At 41.3% G+C, this 24,646-nt stretch overlaps 1 protein-coding gene across 2 annotated transcripts in view; it reads left to right on the top strand.

Moving 5' to 3' along the window:
* TBCD (tubulin folding cofactor D) overlaps positions 1-24,646 on the top strand; it is a 124,619-nt gene that overhangs the window by 95,179 nt on the left and 4,794 nt on the right. For both annotated transcript variants that reach the window (XM_054083264.1, XM_054083263.1), the window contains exons 29-37: positions 635-775; positions 6,641-6,724; positions 7,623-7,781; positions 8,852-8,990; positions 12,182-12,303; positions 13,212-13,289; positions 18,956-19,045; positions 19,903-19,990; positions 21,855-21,964. In XM_054083264.1, coding sequence (XP_053939239.1) covers positions 635-775; positions 6,641-6,724; positions 7,623-7,781; positions 8,852-8,990; positions 12,182-12,303; positions 13,212-13,289; positions 18,956-19,045; positions 19,903-19,990; positions 21,855-21,964 — 1,011 coding nt within the window. The remainder of the gene's footprint in view (positions 1-634; positions 776-6,640; positions 6,725-7,622; positions 7,782-8,851; positions 8,991-12,181; positions 12,304-13,211; positions 13,290-18,955; positions 19,046-19,902; positions 19,991-21,854; positions 21,965-24,646) is intronic.

Below are 24,646 nucleotides of genomic sequence, written 5' to 3'. Positions count from 1 at the left end.
CTGATGGTGTTAGGTGGTTATAAATCAATTAGCTGAACAAATAGACTATATTTTAATAATTTTGTGAACTTTAGTGCAAAGGAAGAATGTTTTTTTCACTTTCTTATTAAGAAACTTGAATTGGTTTAAAGAAATTGTACTTTTTTCCTAAAGTAATATTTTCTGTGTTAAATATTAACCATTATGTTAATGGTATCATGCTCTTAAACTGTCACAGTGCTAAACAAACCTCTTTCTATGTTATACGTGCCTTCAGTGTAAAGCAGCTTGTTAATACTCAACTCAGTGCGTGTTTTATTAGCCCTTTGCTCTTCTTGCTTACTCCATCTTAAGGAAGAATTAGAAGAGGCCAGATACCTTCAGCGTGTCAGTACAGACATAGAACCAGTCTGCTCATCTATTGAGTTTTCTGCCTTGCCGGTGTTCTTTTACCCCTAAACACCAATCAGAAATCCTCAGGTCAGATATAATATAGTGGGCTTAGAAATATTTTTTTATGCTCTCTGTAGCAGATGTTACAGGCACTTAGAATATTCTGTGTCCAAAGAATTTTATTAAGCAACAGAACAAAGCTATGATTTTAAATGTTGTTCCTTGCTAGTGTGGTGTCCTTCCCCTTTTTCTTTTTTTATAGGGTTTGCCAGACAGTGGGCGTGAAAGGAGAAGGGTCCCAGGAAGACTATGTCTGTAGAGATAATGTTACTCAGATTTATGCTGCTCTACTCGGTGGGGTGACCGACTACACCACAGACAGCCGCGGGGATGTTGGAGGATGGTAAGATGCCTTACAAATGGAGCCTTAAATGTAGCTGGTGTGTTTACTGTCTAATGAAAAACACAGTGTCTTTTCAGATGATGTCTGTTAGAAATCAATAGCTCCAGGATTTCGGAGATTTGGGTATAGGAAGAAATGCACTGGAGGAAGGCTGATAAGAGTTTCCTTGTCCCTTGCCTCAGAAGTTAGAGGACTATTGTGTTTTAAACCGAAGTTCAGCCTTATTCCGGTTTTGTGGATGTTTGTTTTGGTGAATATCAGGAACGTAGTGAGTTGTAAAAAGTACAGAGATGTAAGCGATTACTTCTGTTTCTTTGAAATGATGCATTTACTCCTCCTTGGTGAACACTCCCATTGTCCATTCATATTGTGGGAGTTTGTGCCAGGAGAGGGAGCAGTTGCATAACGCATCAGGGACAAATGTTCAAGTCTAGTGACTCTTAACTGTGGTGGATAAAATCTTTATAAATTGTGCTGTGGTATTATTGGCTCTTCTATAAGTTTAGATTTTCAGTGATTTCAGCTCTTAAATTGCAAGAATAATTAAATCATAAGTCTGTAGGAATACATTTATTATTATAAAGTCTATAGAATATAGTATAAGATGAAATCTATAGCAGTCATATTTTTGTGATATTCTCCAGTCTTCACAGTTCCCTTAATATATAAAGAAAATTCAGTTCATAAGATTACATTAATTTGGATGTTCTGTATGCGTTCAGTACCACTGATCTGAAAAGGCAATGTCAAAAGTGATGAACCAACGCACTGGACAGGCTTATGTCCTTTGTTTGGTTCGTGTTTAATTTCTGAAGAAGCCGTGATTTGAGATGTAACGTCGCTTCCTAATGGGAAGTTCTTGCTATCTTTGAATGTGGTAGACAGAGCAGCTGTGAAGATTTCATGCTGTGCGCTCCATTCTGTAGAATTGTAGAATCGCACAACTGTAGAATCACACAAGTGGTGAGTGAGCCGACAAGGGTGGGTGCCCTCCTTGACCTGCTGTTTGTGAACAGAGAAGGCCTTGTGGGGGATGTGACAGTTGGAGGACGCCTGGGACAAAGTGATCATGAGACTATAGGGTTTTCAGTTCTAGGTGAGATGAAGAAGGGGATTAGCAAAACAGTCACATTAAACTTCCAGGGGGCAGACTTTGGACTGTTCAGAAGGTTGGTTGGCAAGGTCCCATGGGAGGCAGTCCTTAAGGGCAAGGGAGCTCACGCGTGCTGGGTGCTCTTCAAAAATGAAATCCTAGCAGCTCAGGAGCAAGCCGTCCCTGTGTTCCGGAAAAGGAGCCAGTGGGGGAAAAAACCAGCTTGGTTGAGTAGGGAGATCTTGGGAGGCATCAAAAAGAAGAGGAGTATCTATGAGCTTTGGAAGAAGGGACAGGCGTCTTGGGTGGACTACAGGGAGGAAGTGAGATCATGCAGGGAAAAAATCAAGAGGGCTAAGGCCCAACTAGAAATCAAATTGGCTAAGTCTGTGAAAGATAATAAAAAATCTTTCTACAAATACGTTAACAAGAAAAGGAGGGCTAGGGAGAATATTCAGTCCCTATTGGATGCAGAAGGAACAACAGTGACAGGAGATGAGGACAAGGCTGAGGTACTTAATGGCTTCTTTGCCTCAGTCTTTAATAGTAAGGGAAGTTGTTCCCCCTGTGTACAAAGCCAGGAGTTAGAGGAGCAGAATGAGGCTCCCATGATCCGAGAGGAGGCAGTTAGAGACTTGCTTGCCCAGCTCGACTCCCACAAGTCTATGGGGCCGGATGGGATCCACCCAAGAGTATCGAAGGAGCTGGCGGATGTCCTTTCCAAACCCTTTTCCATCATCTTCCAGCGGTCCTGGCTGACTGGGGAAGTTCCACTGGACTGGAGGCTGGCTGATGTTGTGCCCATCTACAGGGAGGTTTGCAGTGAGGGTCCAGGGAATTACAGGCCTGTCAGTCTCAGCTCAGTGCCAGGGAAAGTCATGGAACAGGTGATTTTGAGTGCTATCATGAAGCACATGCAAGAGAACCGGGTGATCAGGCCCAGTCAACATGGGTTTACAAAAGGCAGGTCTTGCCAAACTAACCTGATCGCCTTCTATGACAAAGTGACTCGACTACTGGATGGGGGAAAGGCTGTGGATGGAGTCTTCTTGGACTACATTAAAGCCTTTGACACAGTTTCTCACATCATTCTGCTTCAGAAACTGTCTGCCTCTGGCGTGGACAGGCGCACACTCTCGTGGGTTGAAAACTGGTTGGCTGGCCGGGCCCAGAGAGTGGCGGTAAATGGAGTTAACTCCAGCTGGAGGCCAGTCACAAGTGGGGTTCCTCAGGGCTCAGTACTGGGTCCAGCCCTGTGCAATGTCTTTATCAATGACCTGGATGAAGGCATTGAGTGCACCCTCAGCAAGTTTGCAGATGACACTAAGCTGGGAGGAAGTGTGGATCTGCTGGAGGGTAGGGAGGCTCTGCAAAGGGATCTGAACAGGCTGGACTGCTGGGCTGAGACCAATGGCGTGAGGCTTAACAAGGCCAAATGCCGGGTCCTGAACTTGGGGCACAACAACCCTGTGCAGTGCTACAGACTAGGAGAAGTCTGGGTAGAAAGCTGCCTAGAGGAGAAGGACCTGGGGGTAATGGTTGACAGCTGACTGAACATGAGCCAGCAGTGTGCCCAGGTGGCCAAGAAGGCCAATGGCATCTTGGCTTGGATCAGAAATGGGGTCACCAGCAGGTCCAGGGAGGTTATTCTCCCTCTGTACTTGGCACTGGTGAGACCACACCTTGAGTACTGTGTTCAGTTCTGGGCCCCTCACCACAAGAAGGATGTTGAGGCTCTGGAGTGTGTCCAGAGAAGAGCAACGAAGCTGGTGAGGGGGCTGGAGAACAAGTCTTATGAGGAGCAGCTGAGAGAGCTGGGGTTGTTTAGCCTGGAGAGAGGAAGGCTGAGGGGAGACCTTATTGCTCTCTACAACTACCTGAAAGGAGGTTGTGGAGAGAAGAGAGCTGGGCTTTTCTCCCAAGTGACAGGGGACAGGACAAGGGGCAATGGCCTCAAGCTCCACCAGGGGAGGGTCAAGCTGGACATCAGGAAAAAATTTTTCACGGAAGGGGTCAATGGGCACTGGAACAGCTGCCCAGGGAGGTGGTTGAGTCACCTTACTTGGAGGTGTTTAAGGGACGGGTGGATGAAGTGCTGAGGGACATGGTTTAGGGATTGTTAGGAATGGTTGGACTCGATGATCCAGTGTGTCCTTTCCAACCTGGTGATTCTGTGATTCTATGATTGTGCAAGGTATGAATTACAGGGTGACAAAGAAATGTGGAACATGGGTCTTAGAGAACAAATGAATATGACGAAAGCATACTGGCTCTCTTGTCAGGATGCTTTTTGGCAGGTAAAAAGCACTAATATGCCGTGCATGAAATAGTACTTGTTAATTAACAGTATCAGAATGCTTATTAGATAGCTGGAACACAAGGGCAGGCACTGTAAATTACATTTGTAATTGCCATGAGGAACTGGAGCAACTGTAACAAACACTATCACCGAGCTTTGTCTGTGTAGGAAGAGAGGTGATGACTGTGCTTTTTTTGCACGCACTGTGTCATGCTGGAGTGTTTCACTGCCAGCAGTCACTGGGCACTTTATGCTGCTCTGTGCTCCACCGAGTTGTTATCAGGCACTGAGATCTCATCTGTTCCAGCGTGAGTAGCAATGGTTATTTGTAGCTGCTCTGTCTGTGAACAGAAAGGGTGGTGTCAGTTCTACAGCACAAAGGTGAAGAAAGATATCTTGTGTTGTGGTAGCATGGGGCGCTTTTGAATGGACTCGCTTCTTCCTTTAGGGTACCTCACTGCAATAGTTACAAATGTATTGGAAAAAGACACAGGGCAAATAATGTAACTCTTGTCAGCCTGAATTCAGATTTGTGTGTTAGTTTTTTGGGGGTTGTATGATGATACCCAGCTTCTGAGCCTTCAGTCTTGCTGCTGAAATTGTCACAGATGAGGGAAATAACAACACGGGAGAAGAAATCAGAAAAAAGCGTGTTTGACATCTCAGTCTTGGAAGGATGCAAACTAGTATGGCTCAAGAGCAGGTGCGCAAAGGAAGAAGGGGGAGGTAGATGGGTCCTCATTCAGAGAGAGGGCAGTAACACAAGACTGAGGAGGGTGTAGTGAGATCAAATGTAAGAGCAGCCGTATAGGGTGGAGAGCCAGAGAAAGAAGAGTTACTGAGTGGTTTGCTTTCAAAAGGAGGTGAGATACTGAAGTAGATAAGACTTGGCTAAGTATAATGAGCTATTCAAGTGAACTTGTACGGCTGATGGGTCTCACTTCAGTTTCCTGTACCTATTGTTTATCCTTTCTATGTCTTAATTTAAAAACCAAAAACTACAAAGTGGAAATTTCCAGTGAAATCATGAGGAAATTCAATTCCAAACACCCATTCAAATTCAAATGTACTTTGCACCCCAGATTGTTTTAAAGCTTCTTTGGTAATGCCAACCGAAATCAAGCCAAGAAACATGTAAATTGAAGGGAAAGGGAATCATTTCCCTTAGCAAACTGCCGGCTCCCAAATACGAATGTTTTCTCATTCTGTTTCTTCTAAACCACTGACTAAGATGGAGAGAGATGGGAGAATTGCTACTTCTCTGGAGGGACCTTTCTTTGGATGGGTAGTTTTTGTTTTAATTTGAGGGAATCGTGGGAAAGTTTCACCACCTTTACTTTCCATATGCAAACTTTACGTGTCTTTAGACAGGTTGTTTGCTGGGACTTGTCCAATCTGTCTACAAGTATTAAACATGAATATCTAATAGTCAGATACTACATGAAAAGATTAGGAAAACATCCTTTGATAAAAGGTGCCAAACTTGTATTAAATTACTTAGGAAAAAATGATGCAATTTCTCTTTTTCACCTTTATAACCAATGTGTCACCCAGCTTTAGATTGCATAGGCAACTGTTTTCATCTTGTTTAGGAAATCAGAAACAGGAGTTTGCCTTTGCACAGTAGGCAAGTGCCTTTTCAAGTAGTTTAATATATTTATTTTTTTAATTATTACTGAGAAAGAGTGACATCACGAGTGACTGGGGTGGTGGTCCTGGTCTTCTGCAGGATCATGTCGCCAATTGAGAATCTGCTATGGGGCTGCCAACAAGTATATTGGCTTTGGGTTTTAATGGAAATTGCACTGTTTATCTTTCTTTTATATTGAGACTGTATTTAGATATTCTTAAGGCAGAAAACCTTCATCACATAGATAATATGCACTTTGAGCACAAGCTAGTGTTACTTGAGCTAATATTTTAAAGTAAAATTAATTATTATTTAACCACTTAAGCCATTGTGAATCATGTTTTTTAAATTTTGAAATATTAAACTTGAAAATTTACAAGAACACGATGCTTTTAACTGCTTAAATATCTTCTCAAAATGTGGGTTGGGCTTTTTTAGAAGATGATCCGAAGCAGACAAAGCGCTTGGGTTTAAAGGCATCCTCTTGCATGCTAAGTATTTCTGATATTTTAGTAACTTTAACCTTCTTAAATTTTAATCTTCTTAAAGTGATGAATAAACTTGATGACATCTGGCCGGAATAAAAACCAAGATGCTGGGGCCAGGGGCCAGGCTGGAACCTGGGATGGCTGTTGTATGCCAAGTGCCAGTGCGAGCTGCACAGGCTGGGCTGGAGATACAGCTTTGCGTAGTCCTCCTCCTACCAAAATATGACTGCTGCTCTCAGGGGTCAACACTCTCCTTGCTTTGAATCTTTTGCCAGCCTCTGTTTAACTCAACTGCCCATGTATTTATTGAAATAGATACTGCTGTAACTCCTCTGATGTGTCTCTGTTTCAACAGGGTACGTGAAGCTGCCATGACAAGTTTAATGGAAGTGACACTTCTGCTAGTTCAGAATGAAGTGGAGTTAATTAACACTGACATGTATGCTACTTGTACTATTTTTGTATCTTATCTCCTTATAACTCTGTTTCAGAAAAGCACTGCTTACAGAAAGCATTGCTTACATATTTATACTTACTGCTTTTGCTGACTGTGACGGAACTTGAGATAGCAGTGCGTCATGCTTACCCCCATGCAGATGCTGCAAATATTGGATCTATTTTGCTAACATTACTGAGAGGAACTGGGCAGCAGGCCCACCTTCAAACTGCAGTGCAGCCCTGAGCTTTGGTCTGCACCTTCTGCCTCTGTGGAGCCTACCTGTTCACTTAAACAGAAAGTAAACTTCCCCGCTTCTCCAGAGCATGACATCACTAATTTGGAATGTGATAAAATGTAGAGAGGACTGTGTATTCACTTCTGTCTTCTTTGCGCAATTATTAGAGGGGAAATACAGAAAAACTTCTGATTTTCATGATACAATACTCCTAGTAGTAAAAAACATAGCCTGAGCTGCAGCAAACTTTCCTAATAGTTCTAAAAAAATGCTGTTGATTTACGGAGACAGCTGATATACATGATTTCCTAGGCCTTGTCTTCTGCCATCTGTGCAGTTTTCTACTTGAAAACGTGCTTTTCTTAAGGTTCCTGTTCTATCTGAAATGTAGTAGTTCATCCAAACCGTAAAGCAAGCACCTTCATATCTTTTTTGATGAAGGGTGGTATGTGAATATTAAATATCACATGACATTTTTTGATTGATGTATGGTAGACAAAGCTCTAAAGATTCTGTCACCATGTTGATGTCTAAAATCACTTGTATATTCATGATAAAGAGTTAGACCAGAACGCTTTCAGTATTTTCTATACCATTGCAACAACTTATATTTAAATACACATTCTACTGATCAAATTATGTGAATCGTTCTCTTCTTCATAGCTGCAAGCAGATTATGTGCTGGTTGGCCCAACAGTCGGCGGAAAAAATTGATAAATTTCGAGCTCATGCAGGATCTGTGTTCCTTACTCTTTTACATTTTGACCATCCTCCGATTCCACACATACCGCATCGAGAAGAGCTAGAGAGGATATTTCCAAGGTAATATATTGAAGAACGTATCCTAAACCACTGGAAATAAAAAGATGCATGCACACAGTTACACCTCACGCAAGGAACCTGATGTAGTTTCTCTGCCTAAATGCCTATGATGCGTATCGGGGAATATTCTGTGCTGTTTGTTGAAATTTCATTGAAGTGCACAATGAATATGCATAAACGTCTGAAATGGCACATCTTATAGTATGAGTGCATGTTAAAACTATGCTTCCTGAAGGAGGTAGGTCTTACCTGGTCATGCTGCCTAAGTCCTTCTCTGGATCAGTCCCAGTAATTTCTGAACCCATCAGCCAGTTTCATCCTGGATGCTAGAGATCATGTGAGTTGTAGCCGGTTGGGAAATCATTGGCAAAATAGGTCTGTTGGGAGCTGTGTTTTATGAGATGTCTAGTTTATAATCGCTCCTGTTACAATGTGAGAGCTGGAATTTATTGGCAGTCCCCCTTCCTCAATTGTATTTTCTCCCTGACGGGAAAAAACTAATTGATCATAATGATAATTTTTGATTAATTGTATTGTTTTGTCCAAGTTGGTTTTGCAGTATTTTTCCAAGATAAGATTTCTAGTCAAAGTAAGAATGAGAGCAACTCATTCCTGAGTGGCGATTGTGATACCCGTTTGGTATGAGGAAGATGCAGCTTTGTGTCCTCATGCTGTTTGTTCAGCAGAACCTCAACCTCCTTTAACTCAAAGTGCTCTCTCTCTACTAGGCTGCTGATTGATCAGGGCAGGGGCAGCCTTTCTGTGTCAACTGCTGGTTGGAGAGAACTGGAAATAGGAATCAAGAAGGAAAAATTGCTTTCTTAGTGTAGAGAAAAGTGCACGTGAAAAGGGAACTGTATTTCAAACCCCTTATCTGAGTCAGAAAAAGACGAAAGTCGCTGAAGTTTTGATTTGTATTTTCCCTATATGTGTAAAGAGCAATCATTACTTTGATTTTTTGGTAATTCAGAGACTTTGGTAACTGCTGAGGATGAGAAGCTCTCATTGGAATGTATGGAGAAGACAGACAGTGCACACAGACTTTATGTTTTTACTTTCCCTTTCCACAGGTCAGAGAAGGAGACTCTAAACTGGAATGCTGCATCGGAAGCTTTCCCTCGAATCACCCAGCTTTTGGGTTTGCCAGCATACCAGTACTATGTGCTTCTGGGGCTCTCGGTGTCTGTTGGTGGGTTAACGGAGACAACGGTAAGAAAGAAGTGTGGCTCTCCTGTTGGGTAGGAGGATGCATTTCCCTGATGAAGTTGTTGCCTGGTTGCTGTGTTACAGTGGATATTACAGACAGTTATTTCTATGAGAATTTCAGATGTTGGAGTTTTAAAAGAAATCAAGTCATGCTTATAACCCTGGTGATTTTTTGTATTTTTCATATTTAAAAGTATTTTCTTTCAGTAAGAGAGCATGCTGGAAACGAGGAGTAAAGGGCTCTTTGTTTCTCATTTCTTGGCCTGGTAGAAGCTGAGTGTTTCAGCCTACTGGCTCAGTCAGCTCTTAACTTCTATTTGCTCACCTTTCCAGGCTGTTAACAGATGAAGAGCTGTTCAGCTTGCTAAATGTGGCTAAATTTAGGGTGATTGCTCTTTTTAAATTAGGTGAAGCCCTGTTTTGATTTGTAACCTGAGTTCAGCTTTTTCTTTTGGTAATTTGATACACTTTCTAAAAAGATAACAGATACCAAAAGTTACATTACAAAATAAATATCGTCCAAATGTCTGGCTTCTCTAAGCTTTACAATCTCTGTTTCATTCTTCTGTGCAAGAACAATGTCTTTCTCGCTGTTTTGATTGTCTGTTACGCTGCCAGCATCTTCTGGACTTTATTTTAATTTCACTGTATCCTTCTGTCCTTATGTTCTATCTTGTCTTGCTGGTTTCAGAATTCTTGTTTTCAGGATAGTTGGCTTCTGACTTTCTTAATGGGATGTAGCCAAAGATGAAACACACATGAAAACAACTGCTAGGGCAGGGACATGGCTCGAGATGGGATTCACAATGACACTGCACAGAAATATCGGAGCAGTAGCAGAATGTTCTGGGCTGCCAGTTAGATCTTGAAATTGTAGTGACCTATAACAGGAGGAGGTGGTCGTAAGTCAACTGTGTCTAAGGATGTTTCTAATTAAGATTGCTGTGTCTAATTAAGAAAGATGGTAGAAGAGTGGTAGGTGTTTGGCCAGGCAGCTTTTGTGGAAAGAGAACAGCTCCTGCTGGGTTCACAGAAGGAAGAAGGTAATCCTTCCAATCTTGTCTTGCACGGCTCCCGCTTCCTGGTCTTACCACGAGCTGTTCGGAATGTGCCCACGTGATGGGGTTTTCCTGGTACCAGGGGTTCTGCACTTGTTATCCAGAGGCGTACCTATGCCTTTGGGTTTTGTGGAGCTGGGGATTTGATGTCTGTGTAGTGTCACGGGTATGAGCCATGTTTGAGAATTCTAATGTTTCAAAAATGGCAACTAATTATATAGAAATGGCTTTTTGAAAACTTTGAAAATGTGTGCTTATTGGTTTGTGACAATAGGTTTTGGGTAGACAATGTAACTCTTAACAGATCTTTTTTTTAATAGCAGCCATGCACATGAAATACAGCTTTTGGTCAAACATAGTTAATTATAGGAGGCTCCACCAAAACCAAAGTTATTCATATGAGTATAAAAAGGGAAAGAAGTTGTGGAGGAACAGACATTCTGACTGCTAACTTAGGTCAGAGGAAAATTCTTATTCAGCATTTTAATATCTTTCCTTTTTTTAAAAAAAAGTTCTGGTTGTGCTTGTTTTTGAAAAGCGTAAGCAGTTCAGTTCCTTCACTCCCTCCCCCTGTCACCGTCTGGCAACATATTTAAGGAAAACTTTCTGTACTGTTTTCAAGATACGATTTTGAAACGTTAACTTTCTTTGACCCTGCATTTTTCTTCAACGCTAAAGGCTTGTTCCGGTTAAAATATTCTCAAGGGCTTTGGCTTTTGAAAGAAGATGACCTAATTCTCTTTCGAGCCAGATTGAAGTGCAAGGGAGGCTCGAAGTATTGGATGTACAGTGTGTGGTGGATTAAATTTAATATGGGATATGTAAATTGGAATTGCTGTCTCTTATAGGACTTGGGTTTCAAACTTTTCTATCAAGGCCTATGGTGCTCCTTACTGAATATCCATGAACTGATTTAAAGCACTAATAAAATTTTTTTAAGCACTGTTCCAGTTAAATCCATATGAAACTAGCAGTTTTAAAATCTTGGATAAAGGAAAAAGCTTATTTGAGTATGTGTATGTGGTAACCTGTGTGTCTTCTTGTGATCTTTTTTTCCCTTCTCACTCAAAAGAAGAAGTTAGAGTATTCTTGTATACTGTAAGATATTCCAAGTTCCTGCATTGATTTGTTTTTAAATAGTCTCGTGGAATTAGTAGGAGAAAAGCTTTATTGTAATCCAGTGGTCAGTGGCTATTTTTCCATAGTGCATCACAGTATATTTAGCAAGAGCAGTTCTTTGTTTTGCTTTTTAAAGAGATTCTCCTAACTGAACTGTGTGGGGCATCTCAGAAGCATTTTATTGGTGGGATGGTTGCTGAAAGAATTGTAGCTCAAGTGTTTGAAGTAATCTGGAAAAACAGAAGATGCAAGTCCCTTTGGGATCTGGCATTCTGCAAGATCTCCTTGGCTCCAAGGGCACTTTCTCTGGGTAAAAGAATCTTCTTATTATCTGTATCTGGCCCACAAGGGTGCATGTTTCTTATGGCTGTGTAAAAAAATCACACCAGGTGGAACTGGATGGGCTTTAAGGTTCTTTCCAACCCAAACCGTTCTATGAGTCTAAGTGCCAAAGCCTCCTCCTGCTGTCTGGCTAAACCAGCCGATCAGCAGCAGAATGTTAAACCAAGAATCAGTATTCCTGAGTGGCTTTGTTTTACTCCAAGTTCATTGCTGGTTTGTGGCCTGCACTGTGTGCCCCAGAGCTCCCCTGCCTTTCCAGTTACATCAGCTTGTTTAATAAACATGACTTCTTGAATTTGTGTACTCTTCAACTTTCAGACCCATAACAATATAATTATTTGAAGTAAAGCAGGATAAACATTGTGGTTTGGGGATGTTTTGTTTTAAAATAAAGAAAATAATGAACTTTTAATGGGATCTTTTTCCCACATTGGCAAAACTTAAAAAGGAAAAAAACCCAAAACTTCCTTGAAAAAGGTGTAATGAAAGCAAAATAGCCATCTTCCTGTCAAGTGTTGATAACGAGCGTACCCAGTTGGCTGCTGTTGGGAGAGCACGTTCCCAGTGCAGCAGGAGACCTGGTGCAGTGAGATGAGCACAATCCTGTGTAGTCCATGTTTCTGTGTTGCAGTGGGTTTATTCCCATGCCTTTCATCTGAGTTTCCTCTCTTACAGCTCAGATACTCTGCCCAGAGCCTTTTTGACTACATGAAGAAAATCCAGAATGATCTCAGTGCTATGGAGAGTTTTTGCGAGTCATTGCTAAAAGTCTTTGAGGACAACCTGCGGAATGACCGGTAATGTCTTTGGTTCGCTGATTTATCTTTAACAGCAGGACATGGCACAGCTTCTTTAACACGGCTAGATGAAGTAAGCGTGAGCCATGGGAATTTGCTTTAATCCGGCTATGTGGTACAGCAGTACCTTAAGTAAAACGTGAAACAAAGATGCGATAGTAGAATGTTTTGCACTTACTGTAGCTTAATATTGTGTGTAATGTGATAAGCACCAAGTTTTACAGAATGCAATATTTGGGATCGTACATTGCTGCACATTATCTGGGGAAGTCCAGCCTGCTTTCAGTTCGGTAGTGGTTTTACACAAATAAATTGTAATTTTCTTGTGAAGATTTTTCTTTAAAAGCTCATTTTGCATGGTGAGATTATTTTATCCAACAGTCACTTATAAAACTTGTGCAAAAATAAAAAATATTCCCTACGGGGGGGAAAAAACTATTAATAAATTTTTCAGGTTTATTTTATTTTTATTTTGCTTCTTGTCTCAGCTGTTGCAATAGAAAATGTGACCATACTCATCCCAGCTGATAGATTGCATGTTGGTACATTTAGTAATTGCCTGTAGTGAGAAAGTGGCGTCACATTGAATACGTTGTGTGGAATATGTTGTTTATATTCTAGAAAATAAATGAATATTACTACTACTGTTAATTGTGTTTTCAGGACCCTGCAAGTTTAAACCAGATGTGTTGTTAGTGAGGTTTTTTTCCTTTTGGCTGTTAACGACTGTGTCCCCCTCTTAGCTGATCAGGACGATTTTGCCAACGCACAAAAGTTCCTGTGTGTAAATTAGAGTTCTAATTTAAGTATGTGTCAGTAGATAGGAAGTTTCTTCCTTTGCTTCTAACTAAAGTGTATTTATACGCCAAGGAGTGTATTTATATTGTTAAATTATTTCCTTTCATCAGGGTGTCTGTACCTCTCCTGACGATGCTGGACCAAATGCTGGCAAATGGCTGTTTTGATATATTTACTGTGCAACAGAAGTAAGTTGCTAAAAGTCTTTTTTTGTTTATTTTTCACCATTCAATGAGTCTCTTAAATCCCATGCTGACTGTGGCTGAGCGTTACTCAAGCTGTGGGTGTACAGGAAGTGTGTGTATGCGTGTATAGGCGTGTGCTTTGTTAATTTTCCTGGAGTGGAGCAGCTGCGATAAATTCTGGACCAGACAGCCTTGAAAAGGTCTTGATAAAATCTTCGAATCTCACATCAATGTAGAAGCTGGTTGTTAGTTCATTTTTCAAGACCCAGTGCATTAACGGAATTCGGTTTGCATGTTTCGCGTGGCAGACATGGGCCGGCGTCAGAGCCGTTCAGCTTCTCTGCTTTCCAGCTTCCCTAAAGGATTGTGTTTTGGAGGGCATTCTGTGTAGTACTGTGAGCCTTCAGCAGTGGTGCTGCCCTGTTGTGGTGCTGCAAACTGTGCCTAAACGCTGTCACGATTGCCCTGCTTTTGTTATGTGAATATCCACAAAGAACTTAAATGAGATTCTAATAAGAAGACTTAAAAAGGCACATCCCAACTTTTCCATACTGAGTTCAGTCTTTTGGGAAATGTTTAGTTCAGCAATGGATAAGATATTCTATGACTAAGATATTCCAACATGAAATTGTGCTCTTCTGCAGATGTTTCAGAAGAGAATGATTTTAATGTCAGTAGTATTAAAATATATTCCACAAGCAGCATCGTGGCACGTGCACAGGTACTTGCAGAATGTGAACCCTACCAGCAGGTGTACTGGATTTGGAATCTGTTGACTCAAGAATTGCTCACAGCATGTAAATTTGACAAAGTTTTATCACTCTAAAAGTCTTAATTGAGTTTACTCTTGTTTTGAAGTGTGTATTTAGATATTTTCTCTTAAATAAAATTTGGCAGTCCGTTTTTGAATGGGAATTTAAAATTAGTCAAATACTCACAGACGGAATGGTTATTCCTTCTTTGGTTTGGTAATGACGCCAGTTATCTGGGACTACCACAGAAGCTCAAAGCTTCCCTGCTGGGGAAGATTATAGCTCAAAATCCCAGGTAGAGTCTGTCTCTCCCACATCACAGGTCACTAAACAGAAAGTGTGTGGTAGCATCACTGCATTTGTTGTGACACAAGCTCAGTCCTGTGGTGCCATTGTACTGCTTTGTTAAAAAGGCCTGGAATAAAATCCAGGGAGATTTATGGGGTTGGGGAAAGATTTTGAAGCTGGTCCAAATGTATTTGCTTCCAGTTTGGTGATGAAACCAAAATAGAATAGTAATAATTTTACAGCCCAGAGGATCACTCTTGTGGCCAGGGAATGAAATAATGGCGTGAAGTGCAAGAACTCATTGTCACAGGAAAGCCTGGGAAGGCCACAGCTCTGGAACATTTGAAGATAGCCGGAAAGAGACAGAGATCTCGGTTCCTGCCTGTGAAAGTGTTTTGGTAAGACAGGTACCTTGTGGAGGAGAGGCAGTGGTGAACAAGCCATGAAGTGGAGAGCCCAACACGTAGGTTCTGCTATGCACTGGGCTTGTGTGTGGATCAGCAGAACGGGGTTGATGAAGGAGCCCAGAATTGTACTGGGGGCATGGTTTGAATTTTCTCCCTGTGGCAGATGTCATTGGGGTGCAGTTAGGAGTGCATACCCGCCAGTGCTGGCTCCGATGGAGTTGAAGAGTACCCTGCTTGAAATAAAGCTGTCATAAATAATGCAGAGTGTATTGGGCTTTTAAAAACTCACCAGTGGCTAATCTTGCTGGTAGTGGGACAAGGGCATTCCTCAGGGTGTCTGGCTCCCATCTCATCCCTTTCCCTCATTTATTACCACATTGAGCTGAGTGGAGTTGTGGCACCTCAGGTTGTCAGATGGGTGGCATCAGGATTGTACCTGTCCCAGCTGCTTAACAGTCAGCTGTCAAATACAAGAAAGTATTTGCAAATGCATTTTGAAGTTTCAGATGGATATTGTGCACTATCCTGGGCCTTTTTCTCTATTAAGACATTAGCAGTGCAGAGCAGGTCATGTCCTACACTGCTTAATTTAAACAGGATTAACAACTACTGGCTGAATTAGTTTGACATGTGAGGAGCTCAGCGCTCCTGTTAAAGCCTGTTGCCAGCTGGTGTTACTCCTGTCCCGCGGAACCACGGTGCGTTCCTGCCACTTCACACCGTATGGCTCATGACCTGCAGAATACGCAGCCTGACATTGCTGGTGGAGTCCTGGTGTTTGCGAAGGGCTCTGTGTTGCTGGCTCTTGTGCGCACTGTGCAAGAGGGCAAGTGGATTGCTGGGTGTTTCTCCTCTGTTGTTGTTTTGTCATGCATGAGGCATCACTGCCAGGGCCCTGTGGAACCCACCAGCAGGGAAGCAAAGCATGGCGTAAGGTACTGTCCAGCGGGGTTTGACATGAACCAACTGTGGTATCACCAGGTAATCAAAAAAACATCAGAAGCAGCTTTTCTTTGTTGTGCTTGGCTTAGTCTCAATCTGTAGTATGAAAAGAAAAGCTCTGCCTGCCATTTTTGAGGCTGTTCGTTCCCACCCCTCTTAAGCTGGCATAAACCTGCATGTCCAGCGTAACAGGTTCCCCCTCCCTGGAGCTGCAGGAATGGTTTGTGTGGCAGCACGATTAATGGCGTTAGAGAACTGTTCCAGGTTAAAAACACCCTTCTTCCAGTAAAATTCAGCCTGAGGTGGTTCCTCAGTCTGTTCTGCTCTGTGCTTAACAAGCTGTGCCAAAGGAGGGAGGTGATAGGGGGGAAGGGGGAAACTCGTTTCCTCTGGCAGCAGCGCAGGCATAGCTGCCGAACACCTTTGTGAGACTGCATCACTGTTCACCTGCCGTCTGCTCCCTGCACCGCGCACCCTCCCACGCCAAACAAGGCCGGAGCTCGCTGCTGAAATGGGATTCTTTCTCTGTCAAAACATCAGGATTTCCTCTCCGTGTACATTGTGAATTTGTGGAGCTGCATTCATACTAACATAGGGAGTGCTTATAGATTAGAGAGACCAATGGAGTTGAAGGGTACTCTGCTTGAAATGAAGCTGTCCATAAATAATGCAGAGCATATTGGGGTTTTTTAAACCCACCAGTGGCTATCTTGCTGCTAGCAGGGCAACAGATAGAGAATAAATTGGAGAGTGTTGCCCCTTGCAACACTGGACTGGAGCGTTGTTTTCTGGTTATTGCTCCTGTAGCTGCAGGAGTCATTCTGCTTTTCTCCTGAGAGAATGCTCACCAGAGATGCTGAATCTTCTGAAGCCCAGATAGATTGCTTGTGCCTCGGAAAGTACAGCAAGATTAGTCTAATGCTCAGTGTCATGGGAACAGAACAGGCCTTGAACAACAATGTAAGATCTACCGCTTTATGGAGGAATACGTAAAAGTGGTGTTCCTTATCTCTATATTGTACATATTCAGCAGATGTATTCATTCATTGTATGTGTGTGATATTTTTCTGGTGGTCTTAGGAAGGTGTGTGTCCCCAGTGATCCCTGACTCAAGTTTCTCAGGTACTATACGGCCCCAAGGATTTTTGTAAAGCAATTATAATGCTATTGCATAATAAACTATAAAACACAGAGCACGGCAATGGCTGTGCTCTGGGCTTGCGCCACCTCAGGTGATGTGAGCTGAACTATTGACATTCTGGTCACCTTTAGGAGGAAAAAGCCCACACCTTTATGCAGTCCCATTTGCACTCAGTGTACATAACGTAAAGACTTCAGCCTGATCCCTTTTCCCCAGATGCTGTCTCTGTTTCTGCTGGCACTGTGCCCATGCAGGAGAAGGAATTTTCTCAATTTCCTTTAAAGAGGCCAAGCTGTTTGAGTCATTTGAGATCACACATAGGTGAGGTTTGGTTATTACAAATGTAAAATTGGCAAATGACAGAAAGTGCATCTGTTTTAAACACAAAATGCTGCATGTAAGGGTATGTATATTAAATTTATTCCAGATGCTCATGCTCCAGTTGGTCTCTTTGTTGCTATACTTCTCAGCAATGTCCATGTTCAAACAATTTAAATCTCACCTAATTCACTATTTTGCTGCTGTTCTGTGCTGAAAGCCAGGCCTGCATTGCAGATATTATAATCAGTTGTCTACACAATGACTTTGTGTAATTGGGAGTGGGAGAATGAGACATTTCATTCACAAAGGTAAGAAAAAACATCCCTCCTCTTGACTTGAAGAGATGCTCTTCCCTCACCTACCCAGACAAATCCATATCTGTAGAGACATACACCAACTCATTCAGGCAGATATCTGTTGTTCTCATCACACATATCCTACGTACATGCTTTCCTCCTTAAAGCTGTGCAGACAGTGCTGGTGTGTCTGCAGGCAGTAGATGGCCAGGACTGTTCTCTTGCAGCATCATATGGAGGTATTTTAAGTCAGCTCTCCTCGGTCTTTGGTCCTGAGAGCTCCGAAAATCTCTTATGAAACCTCAATATCAACACTGAAAACCTGCCAATATCATTTACTGTTTTAGCGTTGTTTTCTGGTCAATACTGAGACAGCTGTAGACAATGTTCTTTAGCTTAATGCTTTGTTGTTCAGGTTTTTAACCAGGTCAAGATTTGCCAGTATATGCCAGTGTTTTGTTAAGAATTATTTTAAAGTCACTAAAAAACACGAACTCTCATCTGGAGAACTCCATATAACAAGGAGCATTGACTTACCAAACATCCTGCCACTTGTGTGTGGTTTTCCATCACACCACACATCTTTTTTGAGTAGTTTTTATCCACAGCTTTGAATCATAGTAGCAGAAAGAAAAGTTAGGATTTTTGCTTTCTGCTTTACTTGCACAATACAGTGTGGTATCCAAACTATGCAGCCAAGAAGTAGTTGTCTTTATTAGACAAATATGAAATAGTTTCTTTCTATGGCACTTCAGCCTTGAGTGTATCAAGTAAAAGATTAAATAATTTGTATTGAAGTAAAAGCAGTATTCTCTCTTTTTAATAGATCCTAACAATACTAGTGTTTGTATGAGTGTCTGGGAAATTGCTGAGAGAATCACGTTTCCCAGACTGTGGAAAGAGAAAAGGATTTGCTAAACATATTTAAAGATGGCTTCATGACTCGTATGGTGAACAGAACTGTGAGCCCTGTGTTTAATTATGTTGTCTGGAATCACTAAAGGAATTTGAGCTGTGAAATGGTGGAATATTTAAGAACAACATTCATTCCTTTTTATATAAAGTTTGGTTGCAGACCTTAGGAAATGGCCAAAGCACCACCATGGTGTGGAGAATAAATAATTTCTATTTGGCTGCAGAATTTTTTAGTTCCTGACATGGTATTTTTGATCATGCCACACTTTCTTGTAAAACCATGGCAAACTTATTATCATGTATATACTGGATAGTTTGGATCCATGTTCACACCTCAGCACACAGGTAGTAGCTATGTAAATAATTAATATTGATCCCTTCCCTGCCCTGTAAAAGAGCAGAAGGTCCAGAAGTGTGGTGGCCCTGCGCCCCTGTGTCTGTACCAGAGGCCCACCTACACCAGGGTGTGCTCTTGTGGAAGAAGCTCTTACTGCTCTGCCTTGCCTTTCCTCTCCTTTCAGTGTTAACTTGGCGTCTTTACAGCCATTAAATGGGTTTGAAATTCTGCTGAAATCTATTCCTTATCTTTTGTCTTTCCCCTTTCCAGCCATCCCTTTTCAGTGAAGTTACTTACCCTGTGTAAAGAAGAGATCAAAAAATCCAAAGACATCCGGAAGCTTCGTTCCAGTATAGGAGTGTAAGTTGATGAAATAAAGAAATCTTTTCTGTGCTGATAAAAAGTGAATAAAATTTAACTAGAGTACAGACCAGCTGTAAGAGCTGGGTCTGCTTCATGGGACATTTAAATGACAAATGCACAAAATACACATAATATAAAGTTGTGAGAGTTTCATGGACTTCTGTGTGGTTGGGATGAAAACGGGAAGGATCTGATAAAATTTATCAACTTTTGAAATGTTGTTGATATTCTTAAAGATGCAGTGAATCGTTTGGGTTTTGTCTGTGGAGAGCCTGACGCAGTGCCAATGCGAAATATTTATAGCTAATGGATTAGATCCTATACGTGCACTAGAAAGAGCTGAAAACACCTGCAAATTGTGATGTGGCTTAGGTAAAAGCCCTCAGTTCAGAGAGCAGAGCAGGCAAACCAAAACTGCCAAGCAATGATTTTATTGACTTAATTTCATTGCTTTATTGTTAGCATTTTAAAGGTGCAAACCAGCCTAAAATGAGAAGTTGCACGTTTCTAATTTGTCTTTCACGCCCCTATGCCTGGCCTACCCTGTGCTTTTCTTGTCTGTGCGAGGGCCCGATTCACAAGTGGGTTTCAGCGCACAGATTTGCTGCTGCTGGCCAGTAACATCATGTTTGTGCTTAGTGTGTGGCATCTTGGTAACCCGCGAGGAGTTCAGTGCATTTGCCCTCAGTGTTTGCATTCCCACAGCACTTGGAACTGAGGTTTCCTGGCAGGAGCAAAGCTTCCCCTCCTGCCCTTTTTTCTGATGCACATCTTCCTTCTGACCCCTGAGAATGTACCTCCGCAGTTAGAACACAGATATCACACAAGATCTGTTTTTTCCCTATGTTTTCCAGCTTTTGTGGCCTGATTCAATTTCAAGGAGACATGAGAGACCAAGTTTTATTTCAGTTGTTTCTCCTTCTTTGCCATCCATTTCCTGTAGTAAGTACTGAAGACATTGTATATTATCCAGTGTTTTATTGAACATATTTTACAAGTAAAAACTAATTTAAAGTGCATTAAAGGACCATTCTTTTTACCAGATATTAATGTATACGATGGGCTTTATTTCTCAAGGGTCTGCTGTTTGCAGTGCTACTGGGTACTGGTGGCGTGCCTGGCTTTCTCCACCTTCTGTCCTTACTGTTTTACATTAGAAGCAATTTAATTGCCTAAATAATTTGTTTCTTTTATGCAGCACCCAGCACAGTGAAGCTAAGTTCACCATTTAGTGCCTAAGAGCTCCGATCAGATCCATTACTATGACTTTCGCAATATCTCTGACAGAAGCAAGGCAGCAGTAGTTCTGGTTCAAGAAAATACATTTGTTGACACATTGTGCAACGCAGGAGAGTTCAACAAAGTTTGCCTTTTTCATAGGACAAAGGGAAACAGGGCACAAAACCTGAGTTATTATTTTTGAGTATATGTAAGAGAAGACCAGATGCGAGTCAGTATTATTTTAGTCCTTTAAAATGGTTGACCCAGTAAGGTTTGGGGTTTTTTTTTTGTTTGTCTCACTGTACAAGACCCGGGAGCCACGCCAAGAGCTACTGTGACAGCCATGCACGTCTGCTGGCTCCCTCGGGCTGTGGTGTTTGATCCCAGGCTCCACCTGGGAAGGCCTGTGGAGTTGTGTGAAGGAGGACCAGCACCGCGCGGCTGCTGGAAGCAGTTCGGCTGCATGGACGGGTGAAACAAAGGCTGCCAGAAGTGATTGCAGGGGTGCATAAAAAGAGTGGGAAAAACCCTCTTTACAGTACTTTGAGAGCACATTGAAGTGCCTGCTGTCTGGCCAAGGCAAACAGATATTGATTATTCTGACACTGATTACTTTTGCTGGTTACCTTTAGATAAATAAGGTTAATATCATATAGTACTCAAAGTTTGATACTTCAAATTTTTGGTCCACCTGTTCTCACATTGTTTGTACTTGCTACAGGAAGAATCCTTTGCAGGAAAGGCACAATGTAAGAACTGAGGGGACATATTTTCAATTTTGTGTTCTATTGGTATTTTACATCATGAATATGTTTTATTTGCACAGATGAGTCAATTTAACTTGGCAGTACTACTCTAGTACTACCCTATTATTTCTTTGGCCTCCTTTGTTCAGCGTCAGGCTTTCTTGGGAAAAAAAAAAAACCCAAAACAAAACAGAATTTGGTTTTGTTGCAATTTTGCTGTCTTCCGTTTCATATCTTTATACATTGTCCTTCAGTGACCGGCCCAGTTGGAGCTATTTCTGTGCACATACCCAGGACTGCTGGGCAAAATACCTGCAAATTAATTGCTTCTAGACACTGGAAGGTAAAAAGCAAATATTGGTCATGACATCATCCAGCTCCCAACAATGTTTTAAAGACTTTTGCCTACACTTACAGTCTCCAGGCTGGGAAACCGATATATTTTGTAGGCCTGCAGCCTACAAAAAAAGGAAGAGAGAGCCTACAAAAAAGGAAGAGCCAGACTTTGGCTTCGTGAGGCACTTTAAGAGATGAAATCTCCAGTTGGGCCCTTCTCAAATGTTTGAATTCATTCCCTGATTTTAAATCTGAAATCCTTCAAAAGTTTAGTGAAAATAGAGCAAGTGTAGGAGCATGAATTTCCTTCAAGTGAAGATATGAAGTCCCTTCTTGCAGCAAGTCATGATCAGAGGCAAGGATAGGCAGTAATTCTGAGTATCGCAGTGTCCACCATCTGGAGATTTTCTGTATGAGGAACCAGTACCAGTGACTGCCCTGGGCTCTTCCATACAGGACTCTGGGTACTTTATACTAAAGCTTCCTCTGTCTCTTCCCTCAAGATCCGGAAAACAACAGCCGCTCAAGTGTATGAAATGTTGATAACCTACAGCGACATAGTCGATCCTGCCATTTTGGATGAGGTCATGGCCATACTCAGTGATACCAACTGGTAAGTGAATTTGTTGTCAGACAGTAACAAGAGCTGAAATAACTGTTGTACCACTGTAGTTTACAGTCCGTGCCTTTGAAAGCTGATGGCAAGGAAGCTATGAGCAACAATACTGTAGTTTTAGCTATTTATTGCTTCTGGGCCAAAAGGCATTGAGGAAAAGAATTCTGATGTTCTAAAGATCTATTTCATATTTTGTCCCATCACTGCTAGACAAAGTAAAATCTGTAATTTTCTAACAACATAAAAAGAGAAGAGGTCTTGGAAGTTGTCCATTAAGTAGGACGTGGGTTGTATGAACTTTCAGATTTCAACTGCACTGAAAGTTTGATGAGTATTGGCAGTATTTGGTGAAAGAAAGGATCTCTGCAAGTTGGGAAACAACAGAATTAGTAGAAGAGCTCAAATCTCCCATGAAATGTAATTGCTCAAAATGCTACAAATGTTGTAGTCAAGCAAATATTTTTAATTGGCACAGTTTAGAAATTTCCCATGTTTTAATTCATTGCATGAATTAAACAACCACTTTTATAGAGCCTAATGACTTTTTGTGTACTGTTAGAAGTCAGCTCCTTCTAAGTACAGGGAGAACGGGGGCTTGTTCTTCATAAGCAAGGTTCACCAGAGCAGCAAAATGTGTATAAGGAGCAGCGGGGAACTCGTTCTGTCAGCACTTTAGTGTCAGGAGAAGGCAATACTTGTCATGATTTTGGCACTGATTTTGCCTCTTTGGTAAATGTTAGCATGGTGAGTTATAGTCACCTGGAAAAGTTTATCAAAGACTGCATGTCTGAGCTCATTGAGGAAATACAGAGTTTTAAGATACTAATTAGCTAATTAGTTTTGCTGCCACGTTGAACATTTTTCCTTGTTACTGATGACTCCTGGGTCATGGGTCTTATAGACCAACACAGCCTCAAGCAGTGGTCAGAGTGAATATAGGAGATTACACGGATGCAAAAAATATGTAATTTATTTGGTCATTATATAAAATGACTTTTTCTCTTCATTGACATTTAATAAAATTACCCAGATGTGCCCAAAGAGCAAATCTACTTTAGGGTTGTAGTTTACCTATTCTCAGACCGCACATTTGCATTATGTGACTTTAATTTCTAATTTATTTCTGTGCTTGAGCCTAATAACTTTATATTTGGGAAAAGAAAACAGGGTTTGGCATTGTCGGGGCCGAGGCGGGACTGCTGCTGTTTTTCTGAATTTTCCAGTACAAAATTAGAATAAGGATCTCCGATTTGAAGATTTGGTTATCAACAGTTCTGCCTGTTTTTAAAACTACTCGCTTAACTGCATGTTCATGTGTTCAGCACTGTGTTTAGGGGGATTCAGCGCTCGCTTATAAAACCTGAATTTAAGAGCAGCCTTGCTCAGAAACTGCAGGAAGAATTTGTGAGCAGAACCAACTGAGTAGGATGAGATTGCTGCTGTCAAAGGGATGTTCCCAATACCAAAACCAGATGCCAAATTGGTTTAGTAGAGCTCTGCTCATAAATGGGTCACTAAACCAAAGCAAAATGCTTGCCAAGAGCAATCTCAGAAAACGAAATAGTTTATTTGCCCCTTGTCATTTTTAGGGTCTTACTGGCTGCCTATTTTCATTCCACCTTGGTTCAGTGCTTGCTCTCAGTTCCCCATTGCACTATGTCCATTGGGCTAAGATTAATGATGAAGAGCTCATTTACTTGAACTTAATTGTTGGATCTTGGTAGATTTGAACTGTTTACCAAAAAAAAAAGGATTTGTGAAGTCATTTCTGTGTCTCAGCACTGTTGTTATTCTCGAGCTCTCTTGGTGCCAACCCACAGTAAATTCTGAATTACAGTAAGCATTAACATCAGGAAACCAAATGAGAATTAATATTGGAGGAAGATGATAAATGCAGGCCTGTGCGTATTTGTTCCTTTTTGAAACTACAGACAGTTTATCATACAGTGAGGTAATTCAGAATTTAAACAAATTACTCTATAAATATTAACTTTGGTTTAGCTACAGGAAGATTTCCAGTATGAAATATGACAAGTTGTCCAAGGTGTCTAAAAGATGCAAAGTTCAGTTTATTTCTCACTTGGCCTTCATGCTTTTTCTCTGTAGTTTTGGACTGTCATATGCTAAAAGTTAAATTTTTAATCTCATTTACAGTTGTTACTTAGAGAAAACCCCAATAAACCTGAGATAATCAGGAATCCTAGCAGGCTCACAGCATTCCAGTTCGAGTGGCAGATTTTTGCCACATGGTAAAGAATGTTGTGTCTATGGATTTTTGGCATATGAGGGCTTTTTGTCACTGACTGTTCTTAAGGAAATTCTCGCATGGATGTCGTGCTATTTCAGAACCATCTTAAAAGCCTCACAACTTTGACATCTGGATTTTCTACTTCAGGAGAAAATGCTATAGGTGTAGAATGTTCTCCAACTCCAATGACATTTCTTTAAATTCTTTTTATTAAGTTTTCTAAAGGAAAAAGGAGCTATAAACTTAGAGAATAAATTAGTGAGCATCTACTCAAAACAATTACGTGAACAAGTGTTTTTTGGAACAAAAAAACCTTAGAAGAATAATCTTGGACATTCTTGTAGTAACTGTCTGTGCTGGAAGTCCTCCTGTGTATTCATGATTTATTTGGCTTAAGGTCATACAAAAAGTTATGATTCTTTAAACGTGAC

This window comes from Cuculus canorus, chromosome 18, assembly GCF_017976375.1.
Source record: "Cuculus canorus isolate bCucCan1 chromosome 18, bCucCan1.pri, whole genome shotgun sequence".
NCBI lineage: Eukaryota > Metazoa > Chordata > Aves > Cuculiformes > Cuculidae > Cuculus > Cuculus canorus.
Note: the sequence above shows the minus strand (reverse complement) of the source record. Positions and strands in the feature narration are given on the sequence as shown.